At 41.0% G+C, this 14,725-nt stretch overlaps 1 protein-coding gene across 1 annotated transcript in view; it reads left to right on the top strand.

Moving 5' to 3' along the window:
• LOC140953093 (bridge-like lipid transfer protein family member 2) overlaps positions 1-14,725 on the top strand; it is a 54,781-nt gene that overhangs the window by 39,133 nt on the left and 923 nt on the right. Inside the window, 17 exon segments of the mRNA XM_073402591.1 lie at positions 392-457; positions 1,674-1,771; positions 2,481-2,564; positions 2,942-3,034; positions 3,525-3,574; positions 4,288-4,402; positions 5,484-5,580; positions 5,927-6,014; positions 7,212-7,370; positions 8,150-8,193; positions 8,369-8,500; positions 9,475-9,537; positions 10,117-10,188; positions 10,706-10,846; positions 11,861-11,931; positions 12,773-12,809; positions 13,925-14,006. Coding sequence (XP_073258692.1) covers positions 392-457; positions 1,674-1,771; positions 2,481-2,564; positions 2,942-3,034; positions 3,525-3,574; positions 4,288-4,402; positions 5,484-5,580; positions 5,927-6,014; positions 7,212-7,370; positions 8,150-8,193; positions 8,369-8,500; positions 9,475-9,537; positions 10,117-10,188; positions 10,706-10,846; positions 11,861-11,931; positions 12,773-12,809; positions 13,925-14,006 — 1,492 coding nt within the window.

The following is a 14,725-nucleotide window of genomic DNA, read 5'->3' as shown; positions in this document are numbered from 1 at the left end:
CTCTCTTTGGAGAGCGCGCTATCGCTGTGATGAAATATGTTTTTTAATAGCTATCAGAGAAAGTTAAAGATATATCGTATTTTCGGTGATGTGATGTCTGACTTCGATTGTATTGTTTAAAAATTTGCCTCACTAGTTTGGCTGACTTTTCAGCTGTATTTCAAACTAACCGTTTCTGACGCGACGGAACGTTTTCTCGATTCGGATCAATTTTTATCTCACCATAGGTGTTACAGCGAACGGATCCACAGTAAATTTTTCAGTTGGTTGTTGATTTAATTTTGAAAGTTCCTGATTGTGCCTCGTGTCTTAATAGGTTCATGCTTAACCATTCATTACATAACTCTCGCTTAATAAAAAAAAAATTCGTTTGTTTTCAATTATGCTTCAGGCCCAATACGCCATGCTTATTGACATAGTCCACAATGCTGTTTTGTACACGGAACCTAAAAAGAAGGTAAGGGGGTCAAAGCTGACTTGATTAAATGCATTATTGTGTCAGTAACAAAATGCTTGAATCTGATTGGTTCTTAACAGCCCATATATATAGCTTAATTTTGCCATTGTATCTCCTAAACTATTCGATTACCAGGAGCTTTTAATCGGACAGGTCAAATCGGACAGCTAAAGAACCAATAAAAATCAAGTGGCTTATGCCACCAGGCCAATGAAATGTAACTACATAGCACATGATAACCAATCAAAATCAATGAAAAAATAGTGACCCGGTAAGCTGTCCAGCTTCAACTGGAAAAGAAAAATAGATGAAACTAACTGGTCCAGTGACTTTTATTCAGATGCTTTGGAATCTTTCCGTTACATTAATAAATATTCCAAGACTGAGATTCTCGCAATTAATTGGTAATAGGACTTCGTGTCGTACAATTGAGGGGTAATCGGGCTCGTAATTTCAAATCGGCCTTGCGCGGTTCGAGATTACTCGCCCGATTTCTCTCTGAATTGTACTCCCTTCATTACTTATTGACTAGAAAAGAGAGAGATAACTAAAGCGTTTTTATTTGAAAACGTTCGATGCGTTTAGGCCTGCCGTCCACAAAAATACGCTGAGCGTTTTCCTAAAAAAAAAGCGCATCGATTTGAAGACGCTCTTGAAACTGGATCAAAACAAGAACGCATACATATCGATTAGTGTGGACGAATTGCCTGAAAAACATAAAGAATTCATTGATTCGAGTTCAAAAATCTCACTGGCACGTCACAGGCGGGTGTAGAAACCTATCTCTTGCCTTAAAACGTGAAGCTGTACAATTTTTAATAGCAAAAAGCCTTGCCGTAAATCACTTACCGCTGGAAGCTCTTCTTGCCGTTTAAACGTGGACTGCAAACTGCAAACGCGACCGCAAGACTGTGGTCACGTGACATCCTCAGGTTTCGTTTGCCGTTAACCGTGAAAAACCTGATGCTAAAAGTCTCTAATAACGACATAGTGTTTGGGGAAAGCTGGGGCATTCGTTATTTTATATGTGGGCTCTTTCCTTGCCACTAACTTCCTTTTACTGAACATTTTTAGCCGGTTCAGTTTTGGGATACGGACAACAAGAACGAGTATTATACCAAGAAATAGTGTTTTGTTGAAAAGCTTGTCATAAAATCTGTCATAAAAAGAATCTTCTTATTAATTGATAGAGCTTATCGAATTTAATTTTTAACAGCAAGCGATTGACAGACTACAGAGGATGAGATTTCACTTGCGTCTTTCCACGTCAGAAGATCAAAGAGCCCAAATTCTTAGACTTCAGAACACGGTCAGGTAAATATGAAAAACTAAGTGTTAGCCTTTCCTCGACGTTTGCTTAAATTGGATACTAGAGAGCTTAGAAGCAGTTTGTGCAAGTTTCAGCTCTTCTCAATCAATAACAAAGGAAATCGCAGCAATCAAAAACCGCGAAATTTCTGGGTGGCAAAACGTTAATGAGCTCATATATTCTTTGTAAATTTTGGATTTTTCAAAGAGAATTTCTCCGAGACAATCCGGAATGTCGGGCTCGAATTTTTAGAGGTAACTGAAATTGTTATTCCCTTGAAATTTTGAGAGATTTTATTTTCATCAGCTAATGATAAGCATATGTACCCTGGGTGCCGGCCAGAGGTTTTTTCTCGCGTGTGCGACGAGGAGGGCCGATAAATGTTCGGCCGAAGGCCGAAGACACGAGCGGGTCACTTTTTAAGACGTGACCGAAATCGCAAAACGCGCATGAAAAGCCTCTGGCAAATGATGAGGTAAAAAAATGTAAAAAAGAATTCGCCTATTCTCTATTTTCGAATCCCCTATAATACACTCTGTTGCCTCCCAAATTTGGTATGTTATTGACCTCAGTTGCTCTTGGGAAATGTAGTACTCCCAGGAGCATTTGAAAACAATGGTTTACGCAAAATTTGGGGGCAAACAGAGTGTATTATGGGGGATTTGAAAATAGTCAATGAAGTCAAGTACTCACCATAATGTGTCTTTATTTTAGGTCCAACTACACGGAAATGCGAAGACTGGAACGAGAACTTTATGAAGTAAACTTGTTAAGAAAACAAGCGATTGATGATCAGGAGTAAGACTTCTTTTTAATACCTGTGTTTAAAACGGTTTTAATCGATATCTGGAAAGTTCCGTTAAATTGTTTTCATTGGCTTGTTTCTGACTGAAGTATGACAAAGTCATTCCCGAGTTGTTCTAACATGTTTTTTCCGCTCTTTGGTGTAGCTACATGTATTTACTTTGTGTTCTTCGCGGCTGTTGTGTTTTTGCAATTATAACCTTGGCTTTTCCATTTACTACCGGCAACCATTTAAAAATCGCTTTGACCAGCCATATATGTTACTGATTGTTTTTGTTTTTTGCTTTTTCCCTTGTTTATGTGGTCAATTATCTTTGTGTATGTGAAAGGTACAGCTGGGAAATGTTCATGAAATGTTGATTTTACGTTAGGTTGACCGATGCTGTCATTGAGTTGGAAAGAACAATTGAAAAACAAAAAGAGTTACTGAGTTCATCAAGTTCTGAGTTGCGAATAAGGATAAGGTAAGCGACTTAATGTAATGTTGGCATTGAAAGAGCGACTAATCGTCGTGTAGAACAGGAACGTCTAAAGTTAGTTCGCTGTTATAGAGAGGAGAAGTGTGACGTCAAGTTACCATGGGATCAAGATTTCTGGATCACAACAATCTTTCTTGACAGGGACGACCATTTGCATTGTCGAACGATGGAAGAATAGTGTGGGCTACCGTTTTGTTCCTGGGTGCAATCATGCGCAGGAAAGTCATTTTTCCTGCCATACTTGCAGGACCATGGTTTGTAGAGATCCAGAAATTTTGCTACCATGGCAACGTGAGGTAACGACTTCTCTCTCTCTCTCTATTGGTTTACCGTTCACCGATAGATGTCGTTTAATCTTGACTTTGTTCTCGTTTTTCGACCCTTTACAGCTACTAAACACTCAAATACTAACGCTTTAAAACGTGTAGCAGCTGCTGTTGATATTTAGTTGTGGTTTTATTTTTTGTCATTTTAGTGCATACAAAGACTTCTTGATGAATGTAAACACACCAACACCTGAAAAAGGTAAGACAACATCAAGCCTTTAAGCTCTAGTGTCCACGCGCGTATTCTCTACACTGTTCACCATACGTCCCTTTTGATATAATTGAGGAGAAATTGTTTAGCAATCAAGTCACCTTACACACCCGACAACTGATAATCATCTCCTTTTTTCTCATGACCTTCGTGTTTGATTAGGCAGTAATATCATTGGGAGAAGCTAGATGTTGGTCATTTTGTCTCGATTTGCAGTATGGGACTGTTTTAGGAGACGTATTTGGACCTTTGCTAACCATTTACGTGGGCAAACCGGTCGGTCCACGGTTTGAGCAAATGGTACGCAAAATTCACAACTGGTTAAGTTCGTCTTGGAATCGCGTTTACCATTTGTACAAATCAGTTCCATTTGCCGCCAAGGCCCGAAATTGGGATCGAAGATGGCTTTTCGTTCGGAATATTCCGTCCGGAACAAACAGGGCCATCTTTTCAAATGTTCCGTCGCTCCCGGAAAATCATCCGCTGGAAAGATCCAAAAAGGCGTGTTACATTTTCTTTCCAACCAGATTTTCCAGAACCTTTTTGTAAATGGTAAACAAGCCCAGTCTCGTTATTAACGATAGTTTTCCTGATCACAGACGTCCTCCTGTCCCGTGGTAACACAGCTATGGTTAGAATGTCTGCTCACTGTACTGGGTGCTTTTGTGACTAAAATCTGTGATGACTGGTTATGTTTTCAGCTCCGACTGCAGAGGTCACAAAATTGGCGGAAGTTTACTTTAATCACGCCTCTTGGCAACTCACTCAAGAGGACGGGCAGTTAGCTATAGCGGATGTAACATTTACCAACTTCAGGTATAGCCTTTCTCTTCACCCCTTTTGCTCAGACTAGTTACCAGTGATAATAAAATTAAAGCCTGAATTGGCCATTTCCGAGTTCCAAAAACTCTCACGTTCAAAAAGAAGCCAAGCGAAAAACCTTTCTTGTCAAAATGAGTTTTATTGCAAGAGAATAGGCCATTACCGAGTAGCCTGCGCAGCTGGCGGCACTTGGGTGGGAGTGCTGTATTGTTTTGACGGCGGAGCCGCGAGAAGGCTGGGTATACAAGTCAATTTGAAGTTCCCTCGCGGCTTCACCACTCGCTTCGCGTAGCGGCTCCGCCGCCAAGAAAGTGCCCCGGACACAAGAATCCCGCCAGCTACGCAGGCTAATTTCCGAGCTGCCAGGTGCTTCCGTTTCAAAGTGAGGCTAAGTGCGATGCCATGAATCTGAAAATGAGGTTTTATTCTCATGGACGTAAAATTCATTTTCACAAGAAAGCTTTTGAGCATAGCCTCGTTTTGAAAGTGAGAGTGTTTGGATCTCGCAAATAGTTTTGCTCTTAGCCTCGCTTTGAAACAGAGGCTTGGGGTAACTCGGAAATGGCCTATTTATGTCAGTGCGCAAATACGCGTGCGAGTGAGTCACGATTGGTTTGGTTATTGAATCGGAGTGTTAGAGGGAATGTGCCATGAACAAATATTTTCCCGGGTTCTATGCGTTAATCGACGGCATCTCCGTGAGGATTACTTGACTCAGCATATTTGCAGAATTCGCACATACACTGGGAAGAATTCCCTTTTCCTCTATTACAATCTATGCTGCCATAAATAAACCCTGCTAACCAAGAAATGAAAGGAACCTGTGCGCATTCAGGATTATTGGTGATAAATACTAAATTCTGTCAACCAGACTGTGCAGCTTGAATAAATCGCCATTTTCTGAAAGACTTAGGGGAACAATTTTCAGTGCAGTATTTTCAATCTAGTATTTGTAATTTCATCCGCGTTAGGCAAACGCGTATTTGTTTTCAACGGAAGAGTGAGTCAGAAAGAAGAGAAGAGAACATTTGATGACTCAACCCTTTTTTTGAAAAACTATGTATATCTGATTTAGTTACAGGAAAACGACCCTTAGTGGTGCTACAATGGAACACCGTTTAGAACTGGGAAAATTTCACGTCAGGAACCTTTTGCCAAACAGCATCTACAAGGTAATGACGATTGTGTTGTGTAGTCAGCAAGCCGCCGCCTATACCGGGAGCTTGGGTCCCCTGCGCTTGCCCGCTGTATCTATCAGTTTCTCCATCTTGCATACTGCTAGGTGTCCCTTGTGAGGCCTTTTAGGAATTTTCTGTTTGTTTGTTTTTGAATGGGCGATTTCTTTTGGTACTGATTACAGTGAAAAATGTTGAATTCAAGTAGACTGCGTTTTTGTTTAACGCTGTCTGTGATAGATAGCCCTTATCGTTTGCTCAAGTCATTAAAACCAAATGGCGAGAACGTTTCAATTTATGTACGTAATCATGTCGCGGGTCTTCATTTTTCGATTGCATACAGGATGCCTTGAGCCCACTGGACGTCAGCGCTAAGGGTCACGTGGATAGAGCCATAGCCGTCAGGCTGTTTAGTCGAGTGAGGCCTCCAGGTAGGGGAGTTGATCCGTTAATAACACAGTTAAACTCATCACAAATAGATGAGCTTGGGAACTGGTGCCTAAAAGGTTAGCGGGGTGCCAGATGCCAAGCTGCAGGGGAGGTATCCATGGCAACCCTGGAACGCGGGAACCACCCAAAAAAGTGCCCGCTAACCGGCACCGTCACGCTGAAACAATCAGTGGAAATAACTTACCTGAAAATACTTACCCTGATGACCCAATGCAAAAGAGGGAGGGAGGAGATGGTGCAAGAATCCGCAATGATTCGCACTAGCAAAGCGTTTGATCCGCAAAGATCAGCTGATAACACTGCACGTGTAAAGCAATGAACCTTGAAACCCTGTGAAACCTCTAGAGGCCACCCCAAAGGTCACGTGCTGCAGATGGGGGAGACCGCTGGCTGCATTTGCTCACATTTTAACTTTGCCTAAATGATATTTAGCCACATTAAAAACCCGCGAATAAGAACGTGCATTTTCCCAAATTAGCCTAAACAGGTTCTTACGTAAATGGTTGTTGGCACAAATTTAGGCTATTTAGGTTCTTATTATCTGAAGAAAAAATACATTGTAGCTAAGAGTATTTAGTGGTTTATTCAGCTTATTCCTCACATATAATCTGCATACCAAATTAGAACTTGCGTGAAAATAATCATAAGAAGAAGAACTGAAGCATTGACCACAAGAATTTTGAAGTCCTACTTCAGAACATAAGAACTTCTCGGCTAAGCAGGTTCTATGTCTTCTAGAATTTCTTTTCTCGTAGAATTCTAGGCTAAATGGGTTCTTGTTTAGAGAAGGCCTAACTGGCAAATTTCAGCCTCACAGGTTCTTAGTCGCGGATGTTTACTATAGTTGGTATCAAATCTTCTTTGTAAAAGCCTAGTTTGGCTCATTGTTCTTAGGTTTCTGATTGCCGTCGGTCGTCCAAAAATGAAGAAACTATAGGAATGGCTAGATCTTGGAAATTTGGCAGTGTTGTGCAGTGTTTGCTTGTTATGAAACGTTAACTACGGCATTTAAACCAATCAGTCACAGCAAGGGTTACAGCCAGTGTCCTTGTCAAGGGAAACATTTGCCACTATCAAAAGTGATCATTCAGCAAACACATCGGATTTGTCGTATCCAAAGACGTTTTTTGATATCTGATAAAGTTTAAACTTTTGTTTACCTTTTTTTCACTTCATAGTTGGTGGCATCGGAGTGAAGGAACATTTTGAAGTAAACGTATGTCCACTGGCCGTTCGTTTAACGCACCGCTTGTTCAAGAAGGTTATGGTGTTCTTTTTTCCTCAAAGAGCACATGAGTACGAGGGTGAAGTGGGTGAGGTGGAACTTGGCTTCAGAGGTGAGCCGCTTTACAAAACTGAATACTATTTCAACGAATGAAACTTAACAGTATGTAGGATGAAAATTCCGTAGAAAATGATCCAATTACGGTAGTTTGCGTACAGTCAAAGGTAGTCGCAGTGGAACCTCGATTCAACGAAGGGCCAAGCGACTGACTGTTCGCTATATCTGATTTCTTTTCCATATATTTTATTATTTATGGGGTAAAAAATATCGTCCGGTGTACGGAGGGCTTTGTTACGTAGAGATTCGTTATATCGAGGTTCCTGTGTATTTTTTTAAACTTAAAAGTGAGGTTTTTTGGTTGCCGTATTTTACTCGGTGTTTTAATTTCCTTTAAATACGATCACCGCAATAGGCGGCGATTTCTAAGTCGTGCACAGGCAACTAGACTTCAACCTTGTCCAAGGGACTCTCCTCTTCTAGGGGCAGGGAAGAGGAGAGTCCCTTGGAACGAAGTCGTTAAGCTTATTTAGGAATAAAACCAACAAATAACTCGTCCTGAAAAGACAGTTTTAGGTTCTAGTAAGAAGGCATCCATAAGCACAACCGCATATTTAGACGCAATTTCCTGTTCATAACTAGTCTCACTTTGTTGGAAGGGTATACAGTCCTTATGTTTGTTTCCTATGTGCCACCCAGTCCTTTCAATAGACTCTCGCGTTATACAAATAGCTCTGAAAATGACAATCTGTGTCTAGAGGGATTTCTGTCATCTTTGCGTGCCTTTTCGTTGTCATTTATGGTAAAAATATTTTGTCTTTTACCCTTTGACAGGAATGGAAGTTGAAGATAAGGAATTGTTCACATACGAAGAAGAGGTAATTAGTGACAATCGTACTGGTGCTCACTCCACGCTCAAGTATAGCTCAGTTCATCTTTAATCAGTTTCCAGCAGGGAATTTCTAGTTGACGAAGGACGTTTACCATTGTATTGAGGATTGCATATTTTTGACCCATAACTTCTAAATTTTTTCGCTCATCTTGTTTTTCCAGGACCTTTTATCTCCCACTGGTAAAACTGTTTCACTGAAGAGATCACCAAGCTCTCTATCTACTGCCTCATCCAAATCTGGCGTGACTGTCACAGATTCTCCTCCATCATCACCAGCAAACAAAGAAAAACCGGTAAAAAATTTTAAGCATTGCGTCCCAGTCAAACAGTCTTTCGTAGCATTTTGTATAAAGCTTCAAAATTAGGAGCAACACCAGTGTTCTGGTGCTGTTTGTTATTTATTGTATGCCTCTTCACAACAGCCACCTTGGCAGCACCAGCAAAGTTAACTGACCAAACTTGTACCCAGGATTCTCTCCTCTCGTCGGGGACGAGTAGAAGTAACCCTGGGAACAAGGTTTATTGGTGGCCAATGCAGAGAAGTTAAAACAAAAGTAAAGTTATTCTTTTGGACAAGAACAAGTATAGTAAGTGTTATGAGGCGTTCAAAAATCTTCTTCCCAAACTCATTCTGGGTTCTTGGATGACCTAAGATGTCAATGTCAGAGCAGCCAAAAAGAGTCTTTATAGCGGAGGTCCACGTGCCCGCGGAGCCCCATAGCTAAGAGAATTTGTTTTCCTGTCCGTGCAAGAAATTTTGGTAGTCACGTGACCGTATGTCCACTCGCCCGCCTGCCCGTCCGTCGGCACCATAGGGTAACCAATGTGAAATGTTACACTTTCTCTAGTGTGGGAGCCTGCAACCTGATATTACACATCCATGTTGTAGTCAAAACAGGGTATCCGTTGACCGGTATCATATGACCGTATCGCGGACTCAGGTGTCGACCCGTCGAGGTTACGTGTTTTTGTGAAGTTTTACCGCTAACAAATTTCCAGTTTTCAACTGATAGCAGGCTGAACTCTCATTGGATTTTTTTTATTGCAATGTTTTTTAAATAATTGGAGCTTCGTTCTTAGCCTCGGCTGAATCTGTTCAACTTAACATTGATTTCGCGAACGATGTCTGGCAACAAATAAACTATTGTCAATATCCTTATCACAGGAAATTTGGCTCTCAACTCCACATACTTCACGGCTATTGATTGCTCTTCATATTTTGTTATCTTGAACTTACTTTTGTGCTCATTTTCTTTTCCGGCGGCAGGCAAAGAAGAAAAGTACATTCTACAAACGAATTAGTGACTATGATGACTTAGACAAAATGAAGGTGAGATTTCTTTCCTTTTATGAACGTGAGGTTTTTAACAAACACAGTCCTTCGTCATTAAATCTCAATTTTTGGCGTTTTGTGTATTCATCATAATTTAGCTAAAGTTCAGTGTAGCGTAGCAAAACTTGCAAAGTTCCAGGTTCTACAAATACTATTGCGATACTTCCGAGATTTGCACCACCATCTTAGGGTCAGTACACACGAGGGAGCGTTTTCAAGCTCGTTCAATTTGCCCCGGGAGGCGCTTGCTCCCAAATATTTAACCAGTTAAATATCGTGGAGCATTTTGCGGGGTGGAAATTCTGCTCCCGAGGATGAAATATATCCATGAAATCGTTGGTACACACGGAGGAGCTTTGCTCCCGGAGCAAAACCCCTCGTGTGTATCGGCCTTTACACGCATATACAACGACCTTCAGCAAGATCCTTTTGTGTCTTTGTTCTGGGGAAGGGTTCAAAATTTCTATGTACCAGTAAACGGTCTGATAATTGACAAACATGCAGTCGAAAAAAGCACCTTATGCAGATCCCTGTGACTCAGTAAGCACTTACCTTGGCTTTCACTTAATCTTACAGGAACGAGCTTCTAAAAATAACACTTTCATCTATGTAAAGATCCCTGAAGTGTCCTTACTTGTGAGCTACAAGGTTTGTGTTTCACTTTTCTCTTCGATTCTTGTTTTACTCCAATGTTCAATGTTCAGGATGCAAGAAGAAGTAAACAGCTCTTTTTAGTGCTTCTCTAAATTTCTGTCAATGGAAGCATATCGGGAAATGCTGAGATTGCATTTATTTATTCGTTATGAACGTAGGTATATTCGAGCTTAGAACTTAGTTAGCGATGGTGACTTATTTGTTAGCCTTCTTAGCAGGCAGAATGTAGCGCGCAATAGTGCCTTATTACACGAGTGCTTTTGTTTTAGCAGTAAGGCCGCAGGCAGAAAATTCCTAGTTGGCTCCTTGCACCGCTGGAAAGCACTTCCATACTCTGATCTCACTATAGCTACGCAGGCTACTTGTTTGATTTTGTTGCCTTCTGATCTGGATCTACAATACTGACTAAAACCTTGCAAGAAAGAAGCCACAACAGGCACACTCCTCATCTCCTGTGTTTTGGGTCATTTTGCAATAGTTAAAGCTGAGAATTGTTTTCCTATCTTGGCAGGGTGAGAAAGACCGGAACATCATGGACGTGCATAACTTTAGTCTGGTGATCCCAACACTAGAGTATCACAACCGTACGTGGACATGGCATGATCTGCTGATGGCCATGAAGAGAGACTGTAAAGATGTGCTGGTATCACAGGTCAGGCCTACAGCTCAACAGCTGCCAATAGTTTAGGATAGTTTTCAGTTTCACGCGCGTTAGAAAATTGGCGTGAGTTTTCATAACAAATCTTAGAGAGCAGAAATTTAAAACCAAAGCAAACTCCTAGTAGAAAACGAATCGAAAATCATTTTCTCGCACTTTCGCACACTCGGCCTCTCCACCACAGCCACTTTCGGGACAGCGATAACTGGCCTTTTTAGGGAGGTAGCCGTTAAGGAGAGATGAAAAGTAGCCTGCTTGGCAGGCGTCGAAAGCGGTGGAGGGTGGGCTAACAGCAGGCGCTCCCATTCCCTCGTTTCCCTTTCGAGTTTTTCTTCCCTCCCCACCTCTCCCCTTCTTGCGCCTGTCATACCCATGTAGGCTAAATTAAAACAAGAGTCAATGTACACATCGGCTCAAAAGCAAGTGGCCGTAAAGATGAGGTGACTGTCAGTTCTACTCTATTAATCTCGTTTTTCTTTGTTTTGTGATATTGCATATCCTGTTTTCATACAAACACATTGATAAGAGTTTTTACAACAGTTCCGATACTTGCGTGGTGAAAAGAAAAGGAAGAAGTCGGAAAACGTTTCTTTGAACATATATGAATTATAGTGACTTCGCGAAGGGGTTGAGGATGACCTTAAAAGAAATGAACATTAGTTGATGTAATTAGTGATGTGTATGTTTAAAGTATTATAAAACCTGAAATGGTTCGGAAAGTATTTTGAAAATGCACTTACTTTATTGGAGGGTCAATGCATTTAGCACGAAAGTACTTATTGAGGACACTATTTTTACCTCTCCTACTGGAGACGGGACCGCCATTTTATGTGGTTATCCAAGCCACGCGGAAGTGTAGCCGTTTGCACGCATGGCAAAGGTAGTAGCTTCATTTCTAAGTACCCTGAGTATTAGTGCGGCCCCGGGAATCGAACCCGTGACCTCCCGCTCTGCAGTCAATCGCTCTACCGACTCAGCTAATCCTGCCGTTTGTCTTTTATTTTGTAGGCCATTAAAGAGAAGCTTCATCTTGCAGGCGGACACGGTGCCGAAACCAAGGAATCCAAGTCTCAGGCCAAGTTAGTTTACACTGTTTTGGTGCTCGACTTCTCACTTCTGATAAGTGACTTGACTAGTATACTTTTCCTCTGTTTTTTGCCTATTCCAAGCGTTCAGAAGGTGGGGAACGAGTTAAATTGTGAGCGGCGAGCGAAAAAGGAGCTTGACAAAGAAAAAAAACGAGGAGAGACTATTTTTCCCTCCTCAATTTTTTGCTGGCGCTCTACTATCTGAACGCCTGGAACAGGCTTCTCTGTCTTGGCTTCTTGGCTTCAGAGTCGGAGTTGGAGTCGTTGGAGTCGGAACGGCTTTTAAGCCGTTCCAACTTAAAAGCGGATTCATAATATCGCTTATGAGCTAGTGATAATCATAAATCCCTCATAAATCTGGATGTAATTAGTAGACTATACAGTTATCAGAACGCCGGAATCACTAGATCGTAAAGCCCTACGCTTCTGGTTACGACTTCGGTGGCGGATCCAGACCTTCAGATAAGGGAGGAGTGGGTGGAGGGTTTGGTCTCAAAAAAAATTTTGTTAGGCCCTTCGGGCCTCAGCCTGGTCAAAAAATAAGGGTGGCAAGAGACCCTCCCCTTGATCCACCACTGAACTCCTACTCTCACTCAACTTCGCTAGTGAAACTAGTGCGGCTCAAGAGTGGACGGTTATGAAAGTTAGGATACCGTGACAGGGAAGTGTGAAGTGACTTTATTCTCTACCTTCCCTTCCCTGTCGATCAGCCGAGACCCAACTCTCTTGGCGAGGTCCTTTGATTCACTGAGTCCTTCTCGCCCCATGCTCCCACCAAATTTATACCTGTTAGCTGCTATGTTGTCATTTACATTTTCCCGTTTTCCTTTAGAGAGGAAGACAAGGCACGGATGTTACTGGGAGGCTTTGTAAGTTAGCTAAATCATTTTTCAACCAGCTATAGCCTATTTTATTTAAGTGTGCAAGAGTTATCTCATAGGAAGAAAGGGTCGTTCTTTAATTTCGGTAGCAAATACAGTAAGAACACACATATAAGATTGACCTAAAATTTAAGAACCTGTTTGGCTAAAATTTTCATTTTAAACTCCCTTTTCTTAAGAACCTATTTAGCCTAAAATTTTCAATAGGTTCTTATTTTACAAAAATGAAGACAGAGAAGAAAATACAGCCGAAAATTAAGTCTAGGTTTCAGTCAGAAAGATTCAAAATGTAACACAGCATTTTAAGGTTACTGCAGCGAGAAAGATATGCATGCTAGTACTTTGGAAAGATAAAATTACTGTATGGTTATCATCTAAATTGTACTCTAGACAATTATTTAATACAGTAACATATTCCGTATCACGTATGCCCTGTAGTAGTTATCGGTGCTGATCGCTGGTGCCCCTATCAAATTAAGAACCTATTTAAGTATCTAAGTAGCCTAAAATCCCACTAAATACCATTTCTATAAGAACCTATGTAGGCTAAGTTGGAAAAATCTAGGTTCTTATACATGGGTTCTAACTGTATCCCTTGTTTAAGTCGAGAATCGCTCCAATTCTTCACATGGAAAGTTTGTTCCTCACACAGAGCGTTGTATCACAGCTCTATTTATGATCGTACACGGTTCTGCCGTAGCAGTGAACGTTGCAACACAATATATGTCTTCAACCAGGTGTACACGAGCAAATACGCGTGGTGACAAAATACTTTGATAGAGGGATGAATACTATACTAGTTTCTTCATTACTCAGGAAACTGAACTCCTATGTTTGTGTCAAAGCTAACGAATTGGTTTGGAAGTGTTTTACTGAGTAGCGTGTACGTTGTGTGGATAGTGAAATGATCTGGCTCCGTCGGTTGATGGAAGCTAGTTTAGTTCGTTTCGCTTTCTTTGCATACGATCTGAGTGTAAGAGTAAGTTGAGCTACAATTCTTTTAGAATCAATTTAAGTTCAAATTTTTTCAACCTTCCAACTCTGTTACCCTCTTATATAACTTCCCAAAATATTAGTAGTAATATCTTTCAATTATTGTTTAGCAACCAAAAGATCAACAGAAGAAGAGTAAGAAAAAAATATTCAGCAAATTGGCCAAAGTTGCTCGTGGATCAAAACGAAAAGGTACGTGATTTGGCGTGGCATTAACTTGCATAGAAATAAATGTAAGCCCGCCATAGCCACTGAAATGGCAAGGGCAGTGGTCAAACCTGAACTTTATCAAGTATAAACTCTTGAAACTTCTTGAGATACAAACCCGTAATTTAGGATCGAAATGCACCAGTTACTTAACACAATGGTGTCTGTAAATGATATATGAAATAAATCATATATGAACTGCGGAAATGAAATGAAAATGAAGAAATGATCGTCGCAGTGAACACAATTTATGCAATTGCGTAAAGAAGCTTAAAAAAAATTCGGGACTTCAACGGGGTTTGAACCCGTGACCTCGCCATTACCAGTGCGATGCTCCACCAACTGAGCTATGAAGCCACTGACGTTGGGAGCAGGTCAATTGTGGGTTCATATGTTCTCGTTAAAGAAATGAGTGTTAATGATATATGAATAAATCATATATAAAGTGCGGAAATGAAATGAAAATGAAGAAATGATCGTCGCAATGAACGCAATTTATGCAATTGCGTAAAGAAGCCTGAAAATGGTGTCTCTAGGTGTTTGAAATCGTCGCGGTCAGTAACAAAGTGACTATCATGAGACAGAGGATACATGAACACTGTCTGATATTGAGCCCGTTTGCGGCGAGCAGTGGCTCACTATTGTCTAAGTGTAGTCGCCATCTTTGATTGTTTAAGCAGAAAAAGATTGGGCAATAGAAAGTG

This window comes from Porites lutea, chromosome 11 (assembly GCF_958299795.1).
Source record: "Porites lutea chromosome 11, jaPorLute2.1, whole genome shotgun sequence".
Lineage (NCBI taxonomy): Eukaryota > Metazoa > Cnidaria > Anthozoa > Scleractinia > Poritidae > Porites > Porites lutea.
This window is presented reverse-complemented; position numbering and strand designations above follow the sequence as displayed.